Source organism: Echiichthys vipera, assembly GCF_963691815.1.
Source record: "Echiichthys vipera genome assembly, chromosome: 16".
NCBI classification, from domain to species: Eukaryota; Metazoa; Chordata; class Actinopteri; order Perciformes; family Trachinidae; genus Echiichthys; species Echiichthys vipera.
Window position 1 is genome coordinate 20262083 of NC_139841.1, and position 27812 is coordinate 20289894.

Genomic DNA, 27812 nt, shown 5'->3' on the forward strand with positions numbered 1-27812 from the left:
TACGTAATTGGTACAAAGCATTTGCAAAATGGCCCAACAGCATTGTTATCAACGGCTCAGATTAAGAATAAGAAGTGCGTTTAGTAATCAAGTCTGAACAATAGGAAGGAGAAAAATGAAATGAAAAAGATAATTGAAATAAATAATTATAATTAATTGGGTTTATACAGTTTATTTTAAGTTTGTTGAAATAGCTTTGTAGTGTCTCTATGCACCTGTAGAGGTGGTTCATCCGGGCCAGCAGGCCATAAATAATACATTTAATATGTATATGGATAATTTAACCCAGGAGATAGAGCTCAGTGTTAAGTGTTTTACGGGGAAACATGCTTGCATCATCATTGTAAGCACATTAGCATGCTAAGAAGCTAACAGGAGGGTCAGTAGACCCAGTGGTCATGTTAATAATAATAATAATAATAATGATAATAATAATATAATTAATAACACCTGGCCCTGGAAACAGGTCAAATAAATATTAGCATTTCAAATTATATAGATATATACTCATTAACCCATTGTGTGTAAAATGTAATAAAATATTACTGTATGTATTATTTTACCCGTCAGAAGCTATAACCTCATAAATTATTTAAAATTTGTATCAACTGCAAAAAATAATGCATTCATGCCGTACATAACAACTCATTTTCTTATCTGTTTATATTATTCTTGCATTTCAATACTTGTAAGATATTTTTTTGATGCATTTTTACAATTTACACTATTTTTACATATACTAGTATATACTTATTTACTTCATTTTTTTATGTTGTAGTACAATGCACATGGTTTCACTTAGTTGTCATTTTTCAGTTGTTATATATTTCTATACTATAACATGAACCACTTTTCCCCCTGGGGCTCAGTATTTCTGATTCTGATACACATCGCTGGTAATCCTTAATCAGCTAATCAACAGTTGACCACAATATATGATTTTACTATTTATGACTATTTATTCTTTATGAGCTGTTTCGCAGAATGATCCATCCTGAACAAACACTCAATATTGACTCATGTAGGACTGAGCACTGATGACGGAGATGGCTTACAGTAGATTTTAAATGACTACAATCACACACCACTGATTTTGAAGGTAGTGTTTTTTATTCATGGTGGTAAAAGAGGCAGAACCATGAGAAAAGAAGGTGGAAGTATTACGCCTGTAGATGGTATAATGACAACACAACTAAATTTGGAAGTAGTTCAGACAAAGAGAAATCCGCATAACTACGAGATTTAAAAAAACAAACAGAAAAAAAACAGTTGACTCAAATAAAAACCATGACTACAAGGACTTTAGTATTGTTATCAGCACACTAAAGCTAAAATTAAATTCAAACAAAAAGGGGTCGTTACAGTCATTTAAAGGACGCTCTAAGCACGCTACACATGCAGTCCTTCACGAGTTAGACATTCTCAGCTTGCATGATGTGGATACACCACCTGTGGTTAACAAAGACGGAGTAAGAGTCTCGGATTAGGTGAAGCTTTGACAAACTGGTGCCTAACCCTTCACTCAAACAGGATGAATAAACACAATTTAGGGAAGCAATGCATGAGGAAGGCCTTGGTATTAATGTCCTGCAACCGTAAGCACAGCTCATTTGCAATCACATCGTTGGTTACACATCAGTGACACTTAAAAACAAAAAAAGCTTCTCCAGTGTACATGGTGTCTTTACTGCAGCTGGAAACACACAGGTTTTCAATGACAAAGTCTATTTGCTCAGTCTTACACAGGAAAGTCCAGGTTGAGGGTTCTGACGTACGATTGATCATGCAGCTCAACAGTGACGTTGTCATTTTCACGTTGTGGAATAACTGTTTACGATAGGACGTGTGGTATGATCCCAGACAGTGGTTTATGAAAAGAGGAGGTTCACAGTGCTCTCTCACATATCAAGCGAACATGGCTCAATATAGTTTGTAAGAAAAAGCACACACAAAAAAATGAAAATCTCACACAATATGTAGCATTTCTGTCTGTTTGGGACTTTCACAGAGACGGATAGAAATCAAGGGGCGGACGTCAAACAAAGCCAGGTTCAAATAATTACAATAAATGTAAAACAGAGTTTGTTTTTACACATTCCTCCATCCTAAAGACTTAGAGCTAATATACTGTTTTATCAAGCCTTGAGAATAAACGACTATGCCTGCCGACGCTTCCCGGGATGACTCGCACTTTGTTGTGATCCACGCAGAGTATCACTACAGGTTCAAACATTATCATCTACAGGTTTGCAGCACTGCAGATTAATTAGTCTCAAGAAATATTAAACTTCCACATCACATACAGATCTAAAGCACTACACAATATACCTGTAAGTTAAGGCTGTGTTAATTGCTTGTGGGTGGAAGATTTTGAGTTTAAAAAAAAAAGCCAACAAAATTGGGATTTAGCTTGTGGATGATTTAATGAAATTATTAGATAATGGAGACATTAAAATTGACTTTGTATGACTGTATTTCCCACTGAAAATATCCCAACTGGAGTTCTCCTAGCACGCCGACGTGTAGTTACATGGGTGCACAGCGTCAGAGGTAAAATTAGCACTATGCAATTTGTAGTTCTCACTGTCCAAATTTACCACCAGTGTGTGCCAGAGGACACGCTTCATTTTCAGCATTCACTGCTTTTAAAAAGACACTTTGAAATATTTTTGATACAATCCCAATACATTCTAGTGGTTACAACAGCATAGTAATACTCTTTAAAAAAAATAAAAAATAAAAATGAGGGCGTTAAAACCCTAAAACCTCACATTACATGTGTGGGCCCGTAGTAATAGACATGCATCAAAGGCCAGATGGAGTGGACGAGACAGAATGCATTACTCACACACAACTAAAAAGCCTCTAATAATTAAAAACCTTTATGCAATCAATCATTTTTACACTGTATACAAAATTGGCACACACTAACGAGGAAACAAAAGGTTAATAAGCGAGCGACAAATGATATCAAAACAACAACAAAAAAACTGTGTGTTACTGTGGCTTGCTCGAAAGGGTGCATTGATAGCAGACGAAAAAGCGGAAATGAAAAGAGGCAGAGGCCAGCCTTGAGGACCGATCCAACGTTCTCTAATCTAGGACTCAGTCTTTTTTTTGTTTTTCTTCAGGAAGGAAGGAGTGCGGAACTTCTTTTTCTTTTTGGAGGGGGATTTGCTGGGAGACTCTTCTCCCTCCTGGTCGCCAGCGTCTGCGGGCTCCTCCCCCTCGGCTGCGTCTGCGGTGGCAGAGGCGGAGGCGGAGTCTTCGGCAGGAAGTGCTGGGGCGTCGGAGGGGTCATCGGGTGTTAGATCTGGAAGGGTCTGTCTCAGGGTGGCGTTGTCGCTCTCATCCTTATAGGTTTGTTCCGGGAGGGATTCTGGTGGGAGGACAGAGGGAGTTATTGATCTCAGAGGACAAACAGATGGATCTCCGCTGCTGAGCTTATGCACCACTGAGGCTACTGCAAATCCACCGCTGGATAAGCTGTTCAATCCAAAAACATTTACTTGTCACTGCATGTAGTCACTGCAAGTCCACCCAAACTTTGCTCTTAGGTTTATCGCATCAATGACATTGATTGTATTCAACTCAGTTCTAGATACTGCCATTTGATCAATATAGTAGAAAAGTCACACTTCCAAACACAACATTCCCACTGAATTCACAAACGCACCTAACTGACATCTTTCCTCTGATCAGAAGCCAAACCAAGATGCGCTGCCTCTTTTCCATTACATAACAGAAAAGTATCTCTCCAGGGCTCTCTTTACTTTTTACCTTTAAAAATATGCAACAAAAACACAAGACTTTGATCTCTTTAATTCAGGATTTCATCCATCTCTCTGGCTCCTTTTAGGTCTCTTATTTTGACAGGCCCAAGCTGGTACACAGCAGTTTGGTTTTACCTTCATTTAAACAGGGAAATCTTAACGAGGGTAGTTCCCTGGCTCATTTGCACCCTGTGTACAAAAACAAAAATCAAAGTCTACAACAGGAAATATTGCAAAGTTTTTCCAAGATCTTAATGACATAAACACACAAGCGATGTTGCATGATAAGTCCGGGAAGGCGATCAGGTTAAATCAAAACTGCTGCAACTCTCAATGAAAACTGAGGTAAAACTAAGCCGTAAGTAATCATTTGATTGATCCAGTTGCTGGGAGTATAGAAACTACCTACAGCTGTTCCCTCTGGTCTTAATAATGAGCGCTAGAAGAGAGTCTGTATGTCTTATTTTCACAGATCACAATGAACTAGAGTAATGTGTCCATTTATCTAGAAGGTACAACTCGATAATGCTGATTTTGTTTTACAATTTTTTTTAAATAATAGAAGAATAAAGCATAAACTCAGCCCATGTGTTGAAGAGGGCTGTGTCAGAATAACAGATCTGTTATCATATTGTACATGTTATTAATAACCTCACATGCTCTCAAATCTAGAGATGTGACGGACTGGATGGATTCATTTTTGTGGTATGTATAATAGACATTATTCGTAGAGCTGCAACGATTAGTCGATTAGTTGTCAACTACTCAATGAACCGCAGACTATTTTTATTCATTGTTTTAAGTTATGTGTGCATATTTTGAAAAGTGCTATCCGATGTACTTCATACTTGGTGGGTGTATTGCTGGAGACCCAAGGAATTTGTGCAATTTATGCCTATTTGAATACCTCTGCTATACTAATGTTACAGCAGAAGCCTTTAGTTTGAAACGTAGGACTACTGTGACCTACTGGGACTACTTCACCAATGGCGTCTCATTTTTATTATTTTCTATTTTTTTTTTTTAATGTATTTGAGCTGTATAAGTTCAAAACAGAAATAAAGTCTAATAAAATAATAATAAAGATGTTCAATTGAGTGGACTCTTAATTAGAGATTAAATTGTGATGAAATAATAACAGATGGCCAGAAATCTGCAAGCGTCAGTTTCCGGCAAAAAACAACGGTCGCCGGGTGGAAACGAGCCGCTGCTTTTGTACGATTCAGTCTGAAATCATGCACCCATCACCAGACAGTTACTTAGAAAGGCCTGACATCCTTTAAAGTACTCCCAGCAAAAAGAGTCATGAAGCGACAAGTACTGGATCCAGAAGTTCTGCTCCAGTAGACCTTCCAGGGATCAGTGGCCCAAACAGCATCCCAAACCACAGCTTGAAGCTCAGGTACAAGCTCACACAGGGCAACTCCAGCTTAGTCTTAGTTTAAATATTGCTCACATGCTGCACAGAAAACCCCTTTTGTCAAGAACTGAGAAAAACACACCAGTCTTCATTTTACATCTCGTGTCTGTCAGAAGGGAGACGGGGCCGTACGCACAGACAGATAAAATGGAGACTGAACACCACCACACAGCCAAAGCACTTGGATCTTAACCGTCTTTTAAGTTAAAACAACAGAGAGTCTCAGCAGAGCCGACAGCAGCAAGTTTGGTTGGAAAGCCACACCCAAATAAAAGCAGTGATGTACCTGGTAAAGGACTCGTCTGGAAGACAAACAACACATTTTCAAAACATTACCTGATTTTTTTCCATGAAACACAAATATACAGAGTCATAAAACATTGATAAATATGTGCCAAGGTGCAAGAGAGGTTGGTTAATTTGACAGTGAATCATAGGCAGGAAGAAAAGAGAGGTTATCTAACGTAAAAGGCTTGGTGAGTTGTGAGGTTTACTTCAAGAACATCCTCCACTTTTGTTTAGACATTTGGGTAAATGGGACTTTCATGCATGATATTACAGAGCACACCTGAAATACGATTGTAAAGAAAATGTACCAAGATAACTATAATAACTATTTCTCGCCATAGTCATTTTATCTTTTTCCTTTTGTTAAATCGCGGCTAATTACAAGAGAAGGAGGTGTTCTGAAATAACCCCCATCAACCCCAAGAAAGAGATTCAGAGGAGTTCAGAAATACAAGTTAGGTGTCAAACCCCCAGAAAAAGGGTTAGTTCAGACCACAGTACAGCTCTACTAGTGAAGCCATGCAACGGATAAAAAAAAGGGGTTAATGATCAAACACAGGTATGGAGGGTGACGGGTAATTTAAGAGGTTGGTGAGGAGGTGGAACAGTACGTACTTACTATGGCAACAGGTACTCTTTTGTATTTCCATCTCCTGATTGTAATCGCAGCCACAAAGAAGAAAAAAAGCACAAGTAGAAACAAATGTCTATGCAGATCAAACCATCGGCACAGTGTTAAATTAAAAAAAAGAAATAAAAATGAGAAATTGAGAAGGAGAAAAAAAAAAAAAAACACCACCAGAAGAAAAATCTTAAAAAGAATGGTTTTGGGAACCATTCTTAGTCGACCCCAAAAAGATGGAGAATGGAAGTGAAGGGGGGTAAAGGAGATACTGTACATAAAGACATGTTATACAACAACATTTCAGGGATTAGATTACACCTGCGATCAAAGCTACGCATCCCCTTCCTCCCTCATGCAGACTGTAGCTCACGTAATAAGAAAACATATGCCAATTATTGTTGAAATAAAGATTTGACTTACTAACGTTTAGAGCCAGTTCTGGTACCATCATGGATGATACTGTTCAACATAGGTGTAATCCAATAGTAATAAAGACCAAGAGGGAGAGAAATCAATATAAAGAGCGAAAATAAACTGAGACGTCTGCACTGGGGTCCATCAAAAATATATTGTTTTTTACTTTTTATATATCATATATTCTCTATTCATTGCCTTTCCAAAATATTTCCTGACATTACGTCTGGAGACTGAATTAAAGCTTGTAAATTTAAGCATAAACCTGATTAAGTAATCAAAACCTCTTGGCCTGTTATTACAGAAAACACAGCACAGTGCCTGTAGTAGTATTATTAAAGACCACAACATGAACAGACCCCAAGACAGACAGGCAGGTGGACGGGCAGGAGCCTCCGCTTTCCCTCTGTAGACCCTAGAAAAGCCCCCCCAAAAAAACAGCAAGAGGACTGGGGAAACCCATGCTGAACCAGGCCGAACCAGGTACGTTAAGTGTGTCAGACCAGCCTACCTTCTTCTGCTCTGACTGGGGTGCTGGGTGGCGTGGCGGTGGGTTTCTCCTCCTCAGGCTCTTCGAGCTCCAGGTCTAAATGTAAAATCGGCAGAGGATGAAACAATAAGAAACTACCAATAAATAAGGAATATAGATTTATAGGCTGTGAATTTGATCGAACACTCTCGGAAGAATCTCAAGATATCAACACCAACAACACGAGGAAGAGCGAGGACAACACAAAGAACAAAACCAAAGAGGAAGCTTCAATCAGGAGAACACTGCAAACGCTTTCAGATGAATCCCAGTTTAAAATATATAAATATATATTTTTTTTTTTAAATCAACCTTATCTCAAAACTACCATTAGGTTCATTGGAAATCAGTCAGAGGCAAAGGAGAGAGTGAACACCAACAGAGATATATCCAGGACAGGTTAGCAGGGAAAAGAGGACACCATTATATACGTCCACACATGGATTGCTCTGATTGGATGGCTGAGCTCAGACACAGCTGCGTCTAAAAAGGTTAGCGCAACACTCCACTGCCAAAGCACTATTTTTTAGACAGGTTTTGGTTCTCAAATCTCAAAAATAAGCTTGCTTTAACTCCTCACGTCCTCTCTACTCAGCTCCTCGTCCAATCAAACCGCAGAAAGGTATCTGATCTGCCAGAACTCTGATGCCTTTTTTCGACAAGACATCAGAGAGAAGGGAATGGGGGAGAAAAATAATCAAGCAAAGGCTTCGAAAATTGGACTGTGGGTAGGGAGGATGCTTGCTAGAACAACGGCAGCAGACTCCAAACCCCCCAGAATAAAAGGAGAGGACACAGCAGGAAGGGATTCCCGCACTCCCAGTGCAGCGGTGTGGAGTGAGACGGGCCGGGGCTGAGCAGGGGGGAGGAGGGAAGCAGAAGGCCAGATTTTTTAAGGCATGACTCCGCTTCATCTGGTGTACCTGGAGCCTTATCTGCCTTAGCTGCGTCTGCCACTGAAGCCTCCTTGCTGAGGGCTCGCACCACGGCGCAGTGGAACTCCTTGTGCGGGGAATCCGGAGCTGACAAAACCTCCTCTGCGGTGGAAAAAACGTCGTCTGCAGAGTCCGCGAGGACGAGGGAAGAAGAGCCCGCCTCAGAGGCCGGTGTGACGGGCGTGGCAGTTGTAGGCGGAGCTCTCTGTAAGCTGGGCGAGTCAGACGCAGACTGCAGAGATGTGGCGACAGAGGCTTGACCCCTCGGTAGCGTTTCAGGCTCAGGACAGGGCACGCTGGGGGCCGATTCTTCCCTACTATCTTCTCGTCCCTGCACTGTGAAGTCATGTGTATGTGTATGTGTGTGTGGAGAGAGAACATCACTAACCTGAAGTTCATTTGGTTTTTGCATGACTCTGGAGGAAGGTAGTTGCTATTTTATTACAGCTATTCTTTAAACAAATCTTCTAATCTTGTTAGAAGCAGACAAAATGTATTTTTCACCAGTTGTGAATATAATTTCATCCACACCAAAAATTCAGAGAAAAGACATTACAAAGAGGTAGGGGGTGTGTGGCTAGTGCGCCTTTTTTCTGCATTTTACTGAGATCCATTTCATCTTCTCCACTCGTCAGCTTTACCTTCAGGCCCTTTCTGTTTCTGCTCCACCTCCTTGCGGTACTCCTCCAGCTCCTGGTCGGTGAGTTTGGTGAAAGGGTTGGGACCCTGCTTGCTGACGATAACCTTGGGCTGGTACTCCTTTTCGATGATGGCCTTGGAGGCGGTCACTAGCTCCCCCTTCAGGACACACAGAGGGAAGGCAGAAAGAGAGGAGATGCAGAGGTTAACAGTCACTGCAGGTTACACATGGAAGGATTTCATTTTTTTTAGAAACTAGCAGCAGTGTCAAATTCTCACACAAAATCTCACTTGAACTGCATTATCATATGCTGCATGTGCTGAAGTATCAGCCATAGATAAATGTATTTCTTCAGAGCACAAATTAGAGCTAGCAGGCAACCTCAAAATCCATGTTATGATGGGGAAAAAACGGGTTACTTCTTATTATATTAGGAATAAGCAAAGTTTTCCCTGTTTCATTGTGTACATTAACACTGATGGAGAACCCAAACACCAAATTCAAGTAAGAGTTAAAGCCAATAGTACATCACCAGGTGCACAAGATACCGTATATATTCGAGGTGAAGCAGGAAAAGCATCACTGCAGTAAACTAACAGCAATCGTTGCGCTCTTTAAAATGATTTCAAGGACCCTTTTTCATAAATGACTACAATACCTACACGCAACAAACACCACCATCACTGGATCAAATACCTGCCCTCTTTACAGCCCACTTCAGCTTGCAACAATACATTTTCAAACAATGGTGAAAATCTTTACTGCAGATGGACTCATACAGCAAGACACACATCAATCTTTCACCGCTCACTTTGATACTTTCACTGTATTTATTTGGCACCTCAACCTGCTTAGTTACATTAATTACATTTAAAAAGACATTGAAATCGCACTTAATTTAACTGTATCCAAAGTACTCCGGCTGTAGAGTGCAGAAACATGTAGAAAAGACTAGGTCACATGACCATACAAACATAACAAGAGGGAAAATTGTCTTATTCTAGCCTTATGATTCATCTATACAAGCCCAGATACCAAGAGGAATGACTGGAGGATGGTGTGAAGTACAGGTGAATAGTATTTGTGACTGGAGCAGTAAGTACCTTTCTAATTGATTTAGCAGGACTATAGGACCCCTCGGAAACATCGAGGCCATCAATAGTGTCTGTACAGTCAGACAGAGGGGCGTCCTGCAATAGTAAACCCAGTGAGGGGAGGGAGCACAACCCAGCTCTTAAACACCAGCACATTCAAATCGGCAGTCTGTCAGGCAGGCGTGAATGTATGCAGACGCTCAGGAACAAACCACCTTTCACACACACAAAGGTGGAAAGAGTACTATGGTGTCTCCCTCATGTACAAACACTGCTCTACGAGTAATCCTCAAGCACACATGAGGCTGTTGCTTTGGGTGACATATTTATGGTGAAAGGACCTGTTTGTCAACCAGGCCGTGACCATTTACAAATAAATACACACTTCTAAATCTCCCAAATGTAAAGTTTGGAGAGATGACTAGAGTGAGTAAGTTCCCCTGGTTATAAAATGAAAACACAACAGTGTATGTGGAAATCTGCCTTTTTTTAAAAAGTGGTTTCATTTCTTCTTCATTAAAAAGCTGTGTGAAATATTGTTAAAAGTAGCATTTATTGTTTTTCATATGTTTTTGATAAGTTACTTTCCACCTCCGCATTACTCACATGCCATACAGACATACACAAGCATTGGAAAAGCATGCAAAGAGAGATGGTACTGGAGAGCGATGTGGGGCTGTGAAAAGCATAGCAGTGATAGAGCAAATAGCCAATATCATGCATTGTAAAGACACACGATCCACACGGGGGTGCTCTTCTGTATGTGGCGAATACAATCCGAGTCTTAACAAAGAGCAGCAGTCCTGCTCCTCGGGTTGTTTTGGTTAAATGTCCAGGAAGCTTTACAAGTGGAAGAACTGAGGTAAAAGTTGCCCAGCGAAGGTTGGGCTGATCATGCAAACTGAACTCATGAGTTTTCATATATTCAGCAATTTTCTATTTTTCACTTCTAAAAAAAGAATTTAAAGAGTGCATGCACAGAAATAAAAGTACATTAGACTGTAGAGGGGATTTTGTTGAGCACTGCGAGAGTCCAAAATGACCAGATAACTCAACTCTGAACTATACCAAAAAGAAAAAAGGCAAAATAAATAAAAAACAAATAAGAGATGAAGGAGAAAAAAAAACTATGTATGAATTTGGCCAAAACCTGAGCTGGCAGGTTTGGAGGGCAGAGTGAGGGTACCTCTCTCAAACACTACTCACCTGCCAGATTGACAATCTCTGTGGTCAAAGAATAATGTGACAGTTACAAAGTCACCCCCATGCTCTGGGACACAACATGGAGGACATGTTTTGCTCCGTTACTAGTGGAGAACTTACTCCTTTTAGATTAGAGTACAATGAATGACTGCAATCAATTTCTTTCATTAAAGCTCAGGACAACTTCACGCACAATACTCTCGTGTTATTTTTAAATGTATTTAAACTGAATAAAAGAGATCAAACTACAAAAACTCTTTAATATTTCATCAGTATGAGACACATGTTCATCTCCAGCTCAGGATGGCTGCAGCAGCAAGGTTTTTAATGTGCCGAGTTCACAGACTGACCTGGTTAAAGTTGCGATCCACCACGCTGCCGGCGCACAGAACCTGAGACTGGGGCCCCGCTGTCTTAATGTCCTGCAGGTTCTGCTCCCGGATCTACAAACAACAGCATTTGAAGTCGTAAAAAAAATGATCAACATGCTGTGCATCTACATGCATCAGGAGCCTTGGATAGTATTTGTTTCACAGAAGGCAGTAAAAATGAAAAAGATACCTTGTTCCTCATTTCCAGGACATCCTTTGGGTTGGTGTTCATTGGGATGAACTGATTGGCTACAGCAGCCTGGCGAAGTCCATCTTCCTTTGTCCACTGTAAACACCACATAAGGTGTTAAAAAAACAACTCAAATCAGATATAGTGAATGACATGAAAACCCAGGCACAAAAATAGATTCAGACAAAATCATATGCAGGCGTCACAATACAAGAATCATGCTGAACTTAAATGGACAAAGTTGGATGGCTGTAAAAAGGTTGGAATGTAAAAAGTGAACCAATGATGATGAGATTAATTTATTCTTTTAGTAGGGGGCTGTTCTACATCATCGTATAAGATCGGATATTTAACAGCCACAACAGTGATGCTGGTATTGTTTTAACCGTGTTTGCGTGTGCGTGTGCGCGTGTGTCATCACGGCAAAATGTAGTCCTGGAGACACCTACTCTAGCGGGAACTACCACAGAGGCGTTTTAGTTTGAAGTATTTTGCCAGGTATTTATATTTCTGTCTGCCTGTAGACAGATTTTCTCACGCACTACTGCCGCAGCCGTGCAAGATACAGTCACGAAACGTTACAAGTGTGTAGTTGAGTTCAAAACTAAGGCTGAGTTCAAAGGTGAGGGTAGTACAAGTAAGGGGCACTGGAAATACGGGGACATAAAGTAGCAAAGGGGCCATTGCAACACCACTTTATGCATCTAGCCCTATTTAGCATCCTGACTGGTGTGATCCCATCACAAGATGGTCTTTCAGTGTGTGAATTTTACTGAGAAACTGTTGCATAGCGCTGAAATGTTTTGTTTTTGGTTTTAAAAAAGGAAGGAATTTATCAAAAAATGCTAGAAAAGTACAGGTTCATATGTGTTAATGCAATTTAAAAAAAACATTTCAATCTGTTTTAGTGGTTATAGATTATGCATTTCATTTGACACTAAATAGCTATTGGTGGTATTTTGCAATTTCATTATTAATGTTCATCCGTAGGAGTCTGTGCTTAAATACTAAAGACCCAAAGACGAGCTTGCAAAGCGCTCCTGGAAGTGTGGTATGTGATCTTTTGAAGTTGAAGTAAAGCTAGAGTGACAGGTTTTAGGAGCCCACAAAGAGAGAATATCCTTCTGATGGTTAGACGCCTTTTTAGATGAATCCTCGGTGATGCTCAGACTGATGACAACAGTTTAAGATGCAACAACTAAAGCCTAACAGTGCATTTTTACTACAGCAAACCATTTTTCATCATCATTGATGTACTATTATAAAAAATAAACAGTAGAAGCACACTGAAGAATAACTGAAAACATCACAGAATGAGAGAAAAAAGCTTTAAAAGGGTGAGGGAGGAAGAAGTGAGGGGTGGGTGGTGGCAGTAGGTGAGGGAGAGTGAGGCATGGCTGGGTGGGTGGGTGGGTGACAGATGATGAGGCTGGCTTACGAAGCGAGAGTGGCAGTGAGGGGTGAGCTGGCATCACCAAAGTCATTTCCCAGGCTGATACACAACAACAAGGACGACAGAGATAAGAGAGAAACACACTCGAGGACACTCGCCCACATTACAACGCTGCAAACTAGGACCAGAGTGTATCTTTCCCGCAGAGGATGAAACCCTTAATTGGCTTCACATTTTTCGTTTTAATGTGACCCCGTCCACTTTCCACAATGTTTTTGTAAACCTGGTAATGCTCAGCATGAAAAACAGTCTGCACCCATTTCTTGCACCAAAGTGAATGAGCAGCGTGGGAATATACAAATAAAATCTTCAGCTTTCATGCAAAATATTTTCGTTGAACCTTTTTTTTAAACTAGGCATGTAATTCGCGGTGGAAAGCATAAGCGCAATACTTCATTCCTGTGTTTACTTTAAGAATCGCTGGTCAGCTGCCAAACTAGGAGCTGGATGAGGGAGGGTTTCTGGATGGAAGTAGCCGGGTTGGGTTGGTTGAGTATGAGATGAACATGTAAACGCGATATACTCACTGAGAAAGAGTCTCACAACACAACATTTCCTACTTTTTCCAACAGGAGATAATTGATTCAAAAGTCAGGTCAAATTTCATGGCTTTTTCTCTGTTGTTTTCTTTTTCCCCCAACAAAATCCACTCATGCAGGCCTTGAGGTGTTTTCAAAACCATTTTCAGAATAAACTGAAACCCGAAAAGACAAATAAAGGAAACAGAAGTACAACTGGGAGTAGTTGCAAGAGTTTGAGGGAAATAAATAATTAGAATAGTAGGCTCCATAACTTGCTTTGTTGTATGATAATATTTTGTACATAATGAATCTGGCATTATTCTGGTAATTAAAGATTCTCAGTTAGACATGCCACCTTCCTCATTTATGCTGGCAATGTACAGTACATCTTATAAATACACTTTGTGACAGCACACAAAGCAAACTCACTCTTAGGTTTATATAGCCTCAGATCTCGCTGCACTTGCATTGACTTTATCCTTTTCCTGAATCATGTTAAACTAAGACTGTGTACTGCGGGATCGGTGGGGTTCGCAGCAACGTTACTGTGTCTTGCCACATTCACCTGCCCACTAGAGGACTCATGCCACACCCCTGCTGCCCGCTCCTCTGGGAAAAACATCAACACCAACAATGCATTTCGCTACTACACATGCAGTGGGGCATGCTTTGTGCAGCTGGCACGGCATCATGAAGCATTAGGAGACCAGAAGGGAAAAGGAGCAAAGAGGGTCAACAAGTACTCACAGCTATGCTATGGAGTAATGAAGAGAACAGAGTTAACTGAATCACAAAAGTGGGTTAAAAGGATATCTGAAATTACAGTGTGAGGGAGCCTTTAAAGAAACAGCAGTTTCAGCTTTGTACTATGCTTTTACTCCTCACTGTCCCCAGAGCCTCAGGATGCCGACCACCTGCCCATTTCCACCAACAAGGTAGCTGTAAAATCTTTACTATGAACAATAAGGTAGGCACAGACCAAGCAGTTGGTTATACAGCTTGGCACGCAGACACCAGACGAGAGAGACTGCAGCAAGGGTTTGACGTGATCGTGTGTTATGTTCGTCCACACCTTAGGCTTCGACTTGGGGCTGCTGCCGTCGGGCCCATCCTCGCAGGGCTCGTCGGGCCGGCCGCCGGCATTGAGCCAGCGGGTCTTGTCGCGCTGGCCGCGCTGGAAGCTCTGTTTCAGCGGGGAGCGAGCACCTGAGTCACTGTCCTCCCCGTATGAGTAACCACCGTGGGCGGAGGGAGCGATCTCCACGTCACTGTACTTTTTAGCTTTGTCTCGCAATGCCGGGCAGCGGTAAGGGTAGCCCGTCCTGTAACCCTGTGAGACAGAGAGACAATTAACAGTAAAAGGTTAACAAAGGGTTAATACAGTAACTACATACCTTACTTTGTTTACAGCCCTATTTAGTCTGGTATGACCAGTAGATATATTGTCACAGAGTGGAGAAGTGGGTACTAATTTATCCAGGAGGTAGGGTTCCAGAAATGAGAGGGTCACTTCATTGAAAATTAAAAAAAGAGACTTTTACTACCACCTGAAAGAATGAAGAACTCATACTCCCCCGCACAAGTGTTAAGTTTCCCTTTCTTTGTACTTACCAAGTTGTCGAGCATTCTCATGAGAGCCTCAAACTCCTGCTCCCCGACTTGCCACTTGGGGTGTGTAGAGGATCCGTCGCCGGCTGGCTCCGGGACCCGTGGGCGTGACTTGTATTTCGTTGGGTCCAGCAACACAAGATTATCTGGCCCTCCAGCGCTGGCCAGTGTTCGCACCTGGAAAAAGAATTTGGGAGGGATATCGACAGACACACCACAGACAGATCCAGAACACAGAAGGAAAATAAAATGTGGACATGAGGACAAACAAACACATGCACACACAACAACATGAAGAAAGATGAACATATATAAAAATGTGGAGAGACAAGGGACACATCGTTATGAAAGACAAACAAATGTTTCCAAAATACACAAATAAAAATAAATGATTCTATACATCAGACCACAATGATAATATGTAAGATTATTAAAGGCCCCATATTGGTCTAATTTTCAGGTTCATGCTTGTATTTTGGGTTCCAACTAGAACATGTTTACATGCTTTAATGTCCAAAAAACACCATATTTTCCTCATACTGTCCTGTAATCACCCTCTGTCTGAAACACTCTGTTTTAGCGCCTGTCTCTTTAAACCCTCCCGAAAAAAAGTCCAGTATGCTGATTGGCGTGTCTGGGTCTTCTGCATCTACACTCTCAGTATCTTTGCACCGTCACTGAAGCTGTGGAATGACTTACGATACTGTAGGAGCACTTTCTACTTCCTCTTTCTACCTATATAACGGATGCAGTGGCTGCAAAGTGTAATAATAGAGCTTTATTCTCTTTAGGTATAGTTGTCACATCCCAACCGTACAGAAGTAGTGATGGTTCATTTAAAAAGGCACAGTTTCTGAATACGGCAGTGTGCATTTCTCTGTTAACTGAGCGTTTTTGACACATTCACAGTGTTTATATAGCACCTCTACCTGCTTTATGATCAGAAGACATGGTAATCTCACTTTTTACAATATGGGACCTTTAATACATTTCCACATGCTGGTCGCAATTGCCAAGTGATATATCAGAGGGAATGTCCTTAAGAGAGCTCAGTGTGTGTCCTACCTGGATTTCACAGGCTGTGACCAGATTGTGAATGTAATAGAAAGCTTCCTCCACTGTTTCACCTACAGATACCAAGCCATGGTTCCTCAGAATGAGCACCTGGGAGAGAATAAAAAATAAATAAAAACTTAGCAAAGAAAAGCACATTCTCATTTCTTTAAATGTGTTTCAGGAATTAGAATTTAGCACAGACACACATTCTGTACTACCTTGCTGTTAGGCCCAAGGTTCCTCTGTATGAGAGCATTTTCTTCCTCATCCACCAGTATGCCGTGATAGTCATGATAGGCCACCTCACCCAGGGACAGTGCCTCAGGTGAGATGGGCAACAGGCCACATTTCATGGCTGACACCTGCAACCGTACAGAGAACACAATATATGACGTAACACTGTAATGTTCATGTCTGTGTATGTATATATATATATATATATATATATATATATATATAATTAATTGGCGGACACTGCCCCTTACCGCAGCACCCGCAGGCGTGTGTATATGTACGATGCACTTGGCATCGGGCCGTGCAGCATAGATGGCAGAGTGGAGATTGAAGCCGGCCTGGTTGACCCCGAGGTTGGTGCTTCCCCGGTCAACCATCTCACCTTGAAGGTTAATCTTGACCTGGAGAGTATTCAATGTATTTAATCATGTGAGAAGTCAAAGTAGTAGAAGTACAAAGAAAACACAGTTCTAAGAAGAGATCAGCACTCATTCTCACCAGACTGGATGCAGTGACTTCACTGTACAGGAGCCCAAAGGGGACAATTAGGAAGCGCTCCTGGTCAGAGTTCACCCTGACCTAAAGGACCAGAAGACAGTCACATTATTGGGTTACTAATGTTTAATTTTACTTAAACACCATACCCTCTTAGAATATATTGCCAACTTTCAAATCAGATCAACAAACCACATAGCATACAAATGTACAATTTAACCTATATGTGTTTACCATCAAACCTCTGCTTAAAATCCCCATTGTTAATATATCTTTACTGAACTGCTGGATAACAAAGTCAGAAATTTTCAGTTGTATCATTAAGAAAGCTGCCCGTCTTACTGTGAGGTGGTTGTAGATGAGCTGGGACCAGCCGAACAAGTCAGCGAGACGATAAAAGGCAGCCAGCTTGCAGCGGAGCAGCTTCTCGCCCTTGTCATAGGAAATGGAGTCTGAGCCACGCAGATCATTCACTGGAGTCACCATACCCAAACCTGAGAGGAAGAGATGTGGTCAGACAGAAAGACAGGGTTTCGCTTACGTGAAAGAGGTTGAAAATGAATAACAATAACTGATAAAATTCCTGACTGACGGCAGGGCAGCAAAGAAAAAAATCCAACTAATTGATTACAAAAATTAGGACTCTTTGTCCAGAAATTAAATTTGGCGTGATAAGCTGCATTACTCATTGTGAGCACAAACATAGCAGGGCCGAGGTCAAAGTCACACACACACACACACACACACACACACACACACACACACACACACACACACACACACACACACACACACACACACACACACACACACACACACACACACACACACACACACACACACACACACACACACACACACACACACACACACACACACACACACACACACACACACACACACACACACACACACACACACACACACACACACACACACACACACACACACACACACACACACACACACACGAACACACACACACGAACACACACACACAAACTTGCTTCTCTGCTTACTCATGTTAAGTGCCGCCATGCCTCCCTGTGGTGCAGCGGGATACATGGAGGGCATGCTGGTGGTCATGAAGTCTGCGATCTGTTGCAGAGCCAACAGGCTAGTGGGCGTCTTCCCCTTCTTCAGCTGATCCTGGATCATTGTCTCCAGCTCGTCGCAGAATGCCTGCCGGTCAAACATGACAGAAACGCAGGAAAATGTAAAGGCAAATTATAAAAACAAAGGGGTACAGTGACTCAAAAACAAAAGAGGTAAAAGATGCACAGAGACGGCTTGTTCTAGAGAGGCTAGGGGCTCCATATATAGGAAAGGAAATAGCTTTATAGCTTATATTGCAGTGTTTACAGGCCCTTCAGTCAGCTATTGTTTGAAATGAATCGCGAATATGCACAATATATACAAATGCACTTGCAGAACCTTCCACGTTATTATACACTGGAGATCAATATTAGAGAACAAATGATTAATACATGATTTAATCTGAAATATTGTTATTTTTTACTGTTCGGAATTTGATAGAATATCTGCTGTGGCTATAGCACTGCTGTACTAGCATGTTTTTTTTAAATTACCAAGGAACTTCAAATAAATCTTTATTTTGTGAAAAAAAAAAAACAGTGAGCTAAATCAGAGAACAGTAGAAGAAGAAAAATATTTAAACAATGTTCTCTTAGGGCTATATGATCCAAAAATGAATAGGAAGTGTAGAGGCCCTTGTTTTGAATGACTTCAACACATCTGCGCCCACAGGACATCCCTAGTTTCTCTCACTGCTCTGGTTTGATCTTGGTCGATTCGTCTTCAGTCTCTTCCACACTTCAGTAACTATAGTGGGTTTCTAAGACATTACTTTGTTGCCAAGGATTTTCCAGAGATTCTCTAAGGGGTGTAGTTCTCTAATTTTTGATCTCCAGTGTACACATCTTATGTGTTGTGCAATACCCTTGTAATCATTTATAATCTTATTTTTATCTTGCTATCTTGTTCCTATCTCCTTATCTTGTTTTTATCTTGTTCTAAATTGCTGCTGGTCACTGAAAGTTATCAACGCAAGTTCGTTGTTTGCCTACAATGATACTAGAATGTCTTATGTCTTGCTTGAGAGAACTTAGTATGTGTTGTTTTTTTAACAAACATGAACATAAAGTTTGCTTTTTAACAGATACTGCATTTCGTATACACACATTAGCCGAAGATACACTCCGTTTCCAGTTTAGTAGGTAAAAACTAGCAAAAACTATTGCAGTCAGCTACAACTCCACTACAATAAACTCCTACCTTCATGAAGGTTATAATGTTGTATGTTTTAGAAGAGTTGATTCCACTGTATGGCCATTGTGGAGGCTGCAGTTTGTGGTGCTGTTGAACTGTATTGTGCAATATTACTAGTTGTTTCTATTATTTTGTCCATTTTTTGTATTTGAATGAGGGTGTTGTATAAGCCTGCATTAGTTTAGGTTAAACTACTGAACTGTGGAAATTAGTGTAATTCAACAGTATATAAAGTTGAGACAGAAAGCACTGGCATGACATTAACAAAGTAAAAAACAACAACTCATAAGCACCACTCTGGACTCCTTTTTTTTTTCCAGGACTTGAATGCAACAGTGCCTTTCATAAATACAATAGGCTGTTCTCTTTCCTGAATATTCCTGCTGCACACAAAGACACTGTTGATGAGGAATAAACTGGATCCATCATGTGTTGTACAGAAGGCTGCATGCTGGTTATGGCAGTGTGTGGCCGTGGTATTTTGTCGGTTAATGTAGTGAATGTAAAGCACATGACCGTCCACTGACCGGGCTCTGTAGTATCATGGAGACCCTCTTCCTCTGCTCCATCATGTTGAAGTCCTGCCGCAGGTCGGGCGCCATGTTTCTCTCCCTCTGGTACTCAGGGCTGCTCTCATCCACACGGTCAAAGTACCGCTCCTTGTGGGGGGCCGTGGTGGGAGGGGGAGCCGTCACCACGCCGGCACCTGAGTCGCCGTTCATCCTGGGCTGGCCTCCTGTAGAGGGAGTGATAAGAGACAACGTTTGAACTTTTTCTATCAGAAAAAAATAGATAACACACATCACATACACATGATATTTTGTATGTAGATGATAAAGCCTTCCGACCTTCCTTATTCAGATGAATTATACGTTCTGGCCTGGATGTAAAGCTTGATGTCTGTGGGGTGGGATGATGACGGGTGGATGAACCCCAGGTTTTACATAAAGCTGTCATGGATGTACAATGTTTTATGTGAGCTTGTGTTGTGGGTTTTATTATAGGCCTGACATATAAATGTATTACGCACTTTTGTATGTTTAATATTTAAGTCTTTTTGTGTACGAAAGTGGTTTGTCACAGACTAATAATACACACTATGCCTTCTGTCTGCTTTAAACTTTGGCTTGTTTCTTAAACGTGTAAAGGAAGCCCATACAAAAAGATGCCGATGGAGGGACAAACAAAAAGTTTCCCAAATGCAATTCATCAGACCACAAAGCTAATCACGCAGGCTCTCCATGCTCTCCCCTACTTCCTGTCACAATCATGTGACCACTCTTCCCAGCTGAGATGGCTTTTCATTGATTTCCACAATGTGTTTCCTGGAATCACAACACCACTCAACGGTCAAGGCTGTGCAAAGGAAAGTCAAACTGAAAATACAGCCTACGGTCTCTTACCATTCAGCTTGATAAATATTATAAAAGGAACAATCCTAATTATCAATGTTTGCTGTGGGCATAAGTTTTACTATATAGGCTTGGGGATAAATAAACGTTTAGCTCCAACATTATCACATTTTCCCTTCAACCGACAAGAAAACGGGACGGATTTAGAGACAAAAGAGGGAATAGACAGACTGATTTCCTATAGATCCACGTCCATCCCAGCTTGCCGGGTGTATGTGAGGATAAATAGTCTCTGTCTGTCTGTCACAGAATCAGACTACTCGAGCCCTGACTCTGAAGGACACGGACAGACTTATGAGCACAGGGAAATGTGTGTGTGCAGGCATGCACGCTTAATGTGGGGTTGCTCTGGCAGAAACTGATGCAGCCCATTAGCCGGCATCAATACAAATGTCCAGCCAAAACTACCATGACAACTGCAGACCAAACCCAAAGCATCCAGTATCACACAGAGCTGGCAGAGCCTCTATCTCTGTTTCTGTCCACTTTGATTGGTGTTCTGAGATTTTCCACAACATCACACCCAACATTTTTCCACACATCTCAGGTCACCTGCTCCAATGATGTTTTTGTTTTTTGGCCATTTCTAGGCCCACAATGTTTTGTCCATGTTCATGTCATACACACAATAAATGGAAAGGGAAGGGGAATTATGACATAACATCATAGAGAAAACTGAGGTTTAGAAATATTAGAAATAATAAGGTTTAAAGCTGACTGGGTAAACTGTGTAACAGATTGACAGGGTGCATGCATGAGGGCGACTGTGGCTCAGAGGCAGAGTAGGTAAATGTGGTGTGAATGGTTACATTAGATTAGATGGTGTGTAGATGTCCACTGCCATCAGTGTGAATTTCTGTGTGAATGGGTGAATGTGACAAACACTGTGAAAGCGCCTTGAGTAGTCAGAAGACTAGAAAGGCGCTATATAAGTACAAGTCCATTTACCATTTACCATTTTAGAGCTGAACAAATTGCAAAAAATATCTAATTGTGATTATTTTGACTGGTATTTCAATTATATCATTCACAATATTGGAGGGAATGATCAATTTAGCATCTTATTTTCCTTGAAAAACACGAAGCCTTTTTTCTTAATTCTGTAGAGTTCAATTTGTAGGCTGGGACATCTCTGCAGCACCACAATATTTAATTATTTACAAATAGTATTTTGACACATTTTGCCTTAACAAATATTGTGCCCCCTGTGATTTTGATATTGCGCTTGTCCATATTGCTATTTCAAAAAGGTTCTGATCAATTGTCTGACTGAAACTGGGACTTGAAATGTCACACTGAACAAATCTATCTTTAGATACAGGCTGGTCTGTAGAACGCATCAAAGCAAGGTACATGTCAACACTGCAGTCTCTGCAGTCTCTTCCAATACTGGTCAGTGTCAGCGTGGTTCCCAGGAAGATGGTCTTTATGCTTCTAGACTGCTCGTCTGTGCTCATTCACTTTGCACTGACTTGTTTATTTTGCGTTTGCTGTTCTTGTTAGAGTTTATCGCTAGCAGCAACAATTGGACTCAAACATGTCAGCTGACAACTGAAAGAAAAGTGACAAACCCCTTAAAAGATTAAACATTCATGCTTCTGATTTTCTTTGGTCAGAGAGGAGAATACACTTGTTCAGAAATCCATTTTTAGCGCTGAAACCAGAATTCGCCCTAGAAATCAATCCAACTAGTTCTCACAATGACTCATCTCTATGAAATGAAGAACTGCAGCAATTGTGTAATAGGATCCTTTGATCGTCTCGAGGCCGCCATCGCTCCGGCAGTGCAATGCACACAACCACAAAATCTGCCAACACCTGCAAAATACAGGATGAATGAGTATCACTAAAACGCCATGACGGAGAAAGGTAATGGAGGAGCAGCAGGAGGATATCACAGAGGATCTGCAGAGATCACCTCTGTAGCTTTCAAATATTCTCCTGTTTTCTGCTCTGTGTCAGTATAATCACCTCAGCAAGAAGAGGTTAAAAAGGGAATACAGGCCTTACTGTACATTAACAGTTAAATCAGGTTGCTTCCACTGCCACATCAAGGAGTGTTTGTTTGTTTCATGGTGCACTCTGCCTTTCCACAAATGTCAACTGAATCGCTCCAGCTGTGCAATACTAGACAGCATTCCAACACGAACTTCTCTAGAGCTTCTTTTTCTTGGTGTAAACTATCCTTGAGTTGTTCATTTCTTGTGGACAATGCAGCAATACCAATAGCTTTCTTTATCTATGCACAATTTCGTTTTCCTAAAACTACAGGCGCCCCCGCCTAGCCTCGCCACCCCCCCCCCCCCCTCTCATCTCTCCACAGATATGTAGGTGCAGGGGCTCAGCTAGACTCCACTCCTGTTTAAAGAGTGCAATCACTATGGAAACCAAACACATTACCATGGAAACAAGGGACAGACTTTATAGATTGCTGTTATGTAAGAAAGGACAGTGGTAGGCCAACATCACGCTGCAAGCCAGTTAGTGTCACAAGGCTTTCTCTTATCTTTGACTAGAGTCAGAGCAAAATCATCATGTTTGAGTTCCTGCCTCCTGGGCGCTGCTCCGGCGTGCATGACTTTAGGACACTGACATTTACCTGTGTACCGAGGGCCTCTGATACACAGAACATCAAAGAGCTTATCCACACCAAAGGCTGCTATTTCTGCCTCCATTTTCACTGTGGATGTGGAAAACTCTTGGACTGGAGAGATCCTTGGGCTTTCTTGTCTCCAAGCAACAGGATAATTTTGTGACGATGAGTCAAGCATCACATTCAAACAGTACAATGTATGCCATCTGCTTTTGTGTGAGAAATTAGAGAGGAGAGATTTTTGAATTGTCATTGTAAATATCAAGAGTTTTAGACTTTTAAACTGCTACAACTGTAAGTGAAGGAAAACAGCATCACATGGATGGAAACACTGGACCTGTTACAATCCATCCCGGAGGATACTACAGAGCCTGTATATGTGCATGTCGTGCTTCTTGTTTCATCTAACTGTTGGTTGGATGAGACAAGTGTTTCTGGAGAGGTCATGTTGGGCTTGAGGGAATTTAGGATATTGGGATTTTTCAGTATTATTTTACCTTTAATAAACCAAACTATAAGAATGATCAATGAATCGCAAAAATAATCTGCAGATTATTTGATGATGAAAGTAACTGTTAGTTGCAGCCCTTATCCAATTCTATAGTCTAATCTGGGAAATCAATAAAGTAACTTTATAACTTTGATTTGTTTGGATTTTAATGAATCAAAGTGTAGTTATGTATAATCCATCGACTGTTGCTTTTTTTGATTTCCCAGATTAGACTATAGAATCGGATAAGGGCTGCAACTAACAGTTACTTTCATCATCAAATAATCTGCAGATTATTTTTGCTTTGATTAATTAAAATCCAAACAAATCAAAGTTATTAACCACACTGATGCAAAAAATCATACAAACACAACTTTGCCATGAAGCAGTCCTGCAGCATTGCCAGCAATAATACACCCAGAAATGTTAAGACTAACAGTATGACAAAATGAGAAACATTTATGCACATCATTTTACCGTATTTTACCATCATCATATTGCATTCTTCTCAGAAAAAAAGCTCCCCCACAACCCATAACTTATGTTCCAACCATAACCATGTACATTTGAAAGAGAAAATGAACAGGATGCTGCTGCGTTATACAAGCAATTGAATTTCCTCTAGACGATTGACTAAACTGATGTTTTGAACTTGCAATGACACCTCTCAAAACAAATGTTTCCATTCTGCACAGAGGCTGCTATGAGCTAATGATGGGGAGAGATATAATATGTAGAGAAGCACCGGGCTCTCTGCTCTCCTAAGCATGTCTGGAGTTTTGTCAGCATTAAAGCTCTCGTGTACATTGTGCATGTTTCAACTTTATCAGAATTATTTCGGAGCGACGGAAGCTTGCACTAAAAACATCTTTTCAGCGTTCGCTCTGCACAAAGAAAGCAATCTGAAGCAAAACGATTCCATTTAGTTTGTTCCAAAAAAATGCCAATCAAGCAATCGTCCAATAAAAAGATCATTATAGTGTGGAAAAAAATAGATGTTTTGATAGTTTCTAACTATGTTTTTTTGTGTGTGTGTGTGTGTGTGTGTGTTCAGTTGGGTTACAAGCTGTTTTGAGAGAAGCACTTAAGACAAGGCTCTTTATATCTCCAAGCTGGATGCCTGTCATTACTGGCGACAAAGAATCCACTGACAACTGCTCTTTGGAGTGTGTGTGTGTGTGTGTGTGTGTGTGTGTGTGGGGGGGGGTGTCACTGCAGGTGTCATTTTAGCAGTGCCCCATGTATGGTCTTGTGCACCAGACAGTGATTGACATACTTAGAGAAGTCATACGGACAAATGGTCAAAGTTCTGTCATTTTGCCTTTCACCATCTGGGACAAAGAAGCCCTGTTCAATATGAGAGTTCTTTATATCGGACTGAATACAACCAAAGCTCCTTATTTCACCCCATAATCTTCTTTTTGAAGATATTTTAGCATTTTAATAAAACACTGTGGCTGTGCTAAAGGATTATAGATCCCGGTCAGCCACTAACCACATTACATTTAGTCTTTATCCATTTTTTTTTTACTATGTAATAATTCTATCACATGGTGCAATTTCCAGGTATTTCTCCTTAGCCAACTGATGCTAACCCCCTGAAAAATTAAGTTGGGGGCACACAGACGAAGATGAAGAAGATGAAAATTCAAAGCAGGTATCATTTATATTTTTATAATAACACTGCAGCAAATTACAATGTGAACGCGCTCGCCAGAATCTGCAGCTCCCTTCAGCTTAAGGGCGCTTTGTACTGACTTTCAGCTTGTTGTTGTTTAGCTGTCCACGTCGTCACTGGTTTGGTTTATTCTCACTGCTCTCATAGCTTTGTTTTCAGAGGGAGCAGACAGCTGTTTTCAAGGACAAAACTCTAAAACACAGCCGTACACTCCCTGCATGGCACTAAATGGCAGACAGACACAATTAGGGACTAACTGGTGAACTTAATGGAACACTAAGCAGCTAAAAGACGGTATTTTCCTCCACTTTGGTCGGGTCACCTTCCAGTTTCACTTCCACTTTCCAGGTTGCCTGTGCCTAAAAAAATAATAATAAATGCTCATCAGATTGATTAGAGCCACATGATTCATCAAAGTTTCATCTAAGAGACAAGTGAATGGCTCCTCACGGCATACTTTTTTAAAATGTACTGTGTGTAAGCTTTACCATCATCTTCCTGGGAAAGGTATTATCTGCATCAGACGACCAAGGCCAGGCCAGACGCTGTGTGGTGTTAGAGCGTGAGTACATTGGCTTGGGGTTTATCTGGCTGTTGCATGTCATATGGGACAGAGCGATGGAAGATTGCTCTCTGAAAAAAACACACCCCTCCCTGTACAGTTTCCTTAGTCGCACACTCCGGCCTGTGCTATCATGTGTCCCTCCGTATAGCATTCTGCTGGCTACATATTTGACCCAAACATATTTATTGACATGATCCTTAGTGACCTCAGTGGTCTCTGTGGTGTGAGTTAACGTTCAATGGTTTTCACATTTCTAACTAAAAAAAAAAGAAAAGTCTCCTGCTAAGTGATCACATATGGGGAGGAAGGAAAGAAAGTGTAATAGAGAGAGAATGGACTTGAAATGAGGAACACATTTTCAGCTGCACTGCAGTTAAGGGCGTGGGCGTGGGGAGTGGGAGTAAAACAAACAATCTGTATCGAGAGAGAGAGATTGTGTGTGTGTGTGTGTGTGTGTGTGTGTGTGTGTGTGTGTGTGTGTGTGTAGGATAGAGCCAGACTAACAGAGCTCAGCTCACTCCTTTGGGAGTTTTACTCATTCTAACAGAATAACCAAATCCAGGGAGTTACCATCCCTTCACACACACGCGCACACACACACTTAATGTTGGCAGTTTGGCTTTGCTAATCCTTGTTCAATTTGACGGGGGAGGGACTTCACAGTGCACTTTCAGAGTGAAAGAAGCCAGACAGAGCAACAGCCTTGTGTTGTCCAATTTGGGGCTAAAAACAAACAGCTAATGTCAATGAGGCACCATTAAACCCTTAAAACTCTCAGGTTATCATCAATCCTCCTACACACTCATACCAGCTGGATACTTAAGCTGAAATTTATCAATTATTTCTTCAACTACACTGCTCATGTTTATACAGCATCAGAAAATAGTGGGAACACATTCATCACAAGTTCCCAGAGCCGAAGGTGACATTGTTTTGTTTGACTAACAACCCCAAAATGTTAGATACTCCAATTTACTATTGCATAAAACAGGAAATGATCACATCTTTTTTTTTTTTCAATTAAGCCACCATAAATATCAAAATATAGCTTTATTGCATGCCTTGCACTACTAATGCACAGTGTATTACCATCCACTATGGCTGTATACTGTATATTTGGAGTTTAGCGTACAGTCCAAGTTTTTCTCTATCTCTAACTATAATAAAATGAGCGATTGTTAATAAAATGAGTGATTGTTAATAAAGTACTGGATCTGATGCAGTGTGGTAAAGGGTTTCCTCTTACACTGTGAAAAAGACAGATATAGTCAGATATAGACAGGGATATGTGCCATCTGAACAACAGGAAATTGCTCCATCACCACACAATGTCCTCCTAACACGCCCAGACTGTAAACAGACATAAACCACTACAGGAGGAAACGCATCGTCCCCGAGCAGCCCATGTAGAACTGCCCCAGTAACTGTGCGCATGTGAAATGCAAAATAATGCAACCACAGGCCTTGCTCGGGCAGCAGGCTAACGACACACACCGGGACACATACAAGAGTGTGTGTGGCCCTGGGTTGTTGTTGTCCTGAACAGGAAACAGTCTGAGCTCAGGAGAGTCGATTTAGTCGAGCTAAAAACGCAGCAATAGTCGTTTTACGGTGTAAAGAAACGTGCACAACCGCCCCTCTGCAGACTGGGCAACATATTAGCAAAACAGTGCGAGGGGGAGAGAGACATGGGAACACAGCGAGACTGCAGAGCAAACATTACTAACACACACACACACACACACGGTTCTTGTTGCACCGCTGAAATGCAAACAGTGTGGATGATTTCCGGGCTTACCCTCTCTTTGATGAAGTGATGAAATGTATAAACAGTGCTCGGTGAAAGCAGGACGGCGGGTTTCACTTGGTTTTATCCCCTACCCCGGTGATCTCACAGTGGGTTTATCTCTCCGCAGCTCGTCGTCCCTGCGTCGCT

General features: G+C 41.2%; 1 protein-coding gene across 12 annotated transcripts; it reads right to left on the bottom strand.

Moving 5' to 3' along the window:
• Positions 1–1100: 1100 nt before the first annotated feature.
• On the bottom strand, positions 1101–27812 carry add1 (adducin 1 (alpha)). Of its 12 annotated transcripts, none has more exons than XM_083929576.1 (18): positions 27675–27812; positions 19666–19874; positions 17869–18031; positions 17192–17343; positions 16853–16933; positions 16606–16755; positions 16339–16482; positions 16130–16228; positions 15068–15241; positions 14436–14786; positions 11483–11578; positions 11272–11364; positions 8626–8782; positions 7973–8320; positions 7032–7106; positions 5480–5495; positions 3909–3962; positions 3241–3379 (listed from the first exon to the last, which is right to left on the bottom strand). In XM_083929576.1, the coding sequence occupies exons 2-17, from the start codon at positions 19858–19860 to the stop codon at positions 3911–3913; spliced, it is 2346 nt and encodes a 781-aa protein (XP_083785702.1). In that variant the 5' UTR covers positions 19861–19874; positions 27675–27812; the 3' UTR covers positions 3241–3379; positions 3909–3910. The 12 variants fall into 12 exon arrangements, with proteins under 12 accessions (XP_083785701.1, XP_083785697.1, XP_083785707.1 ...); XM_083929580.1 differs by lacking the exon at positions 3241–3379 and adding an exon at positions 6101–6134 and having other exon boundaries at positions 3923–3962; XM_083929577.1 differs by lacking the exon at positions 3909–3962 and having other exon boundaries at positions 3210–3379.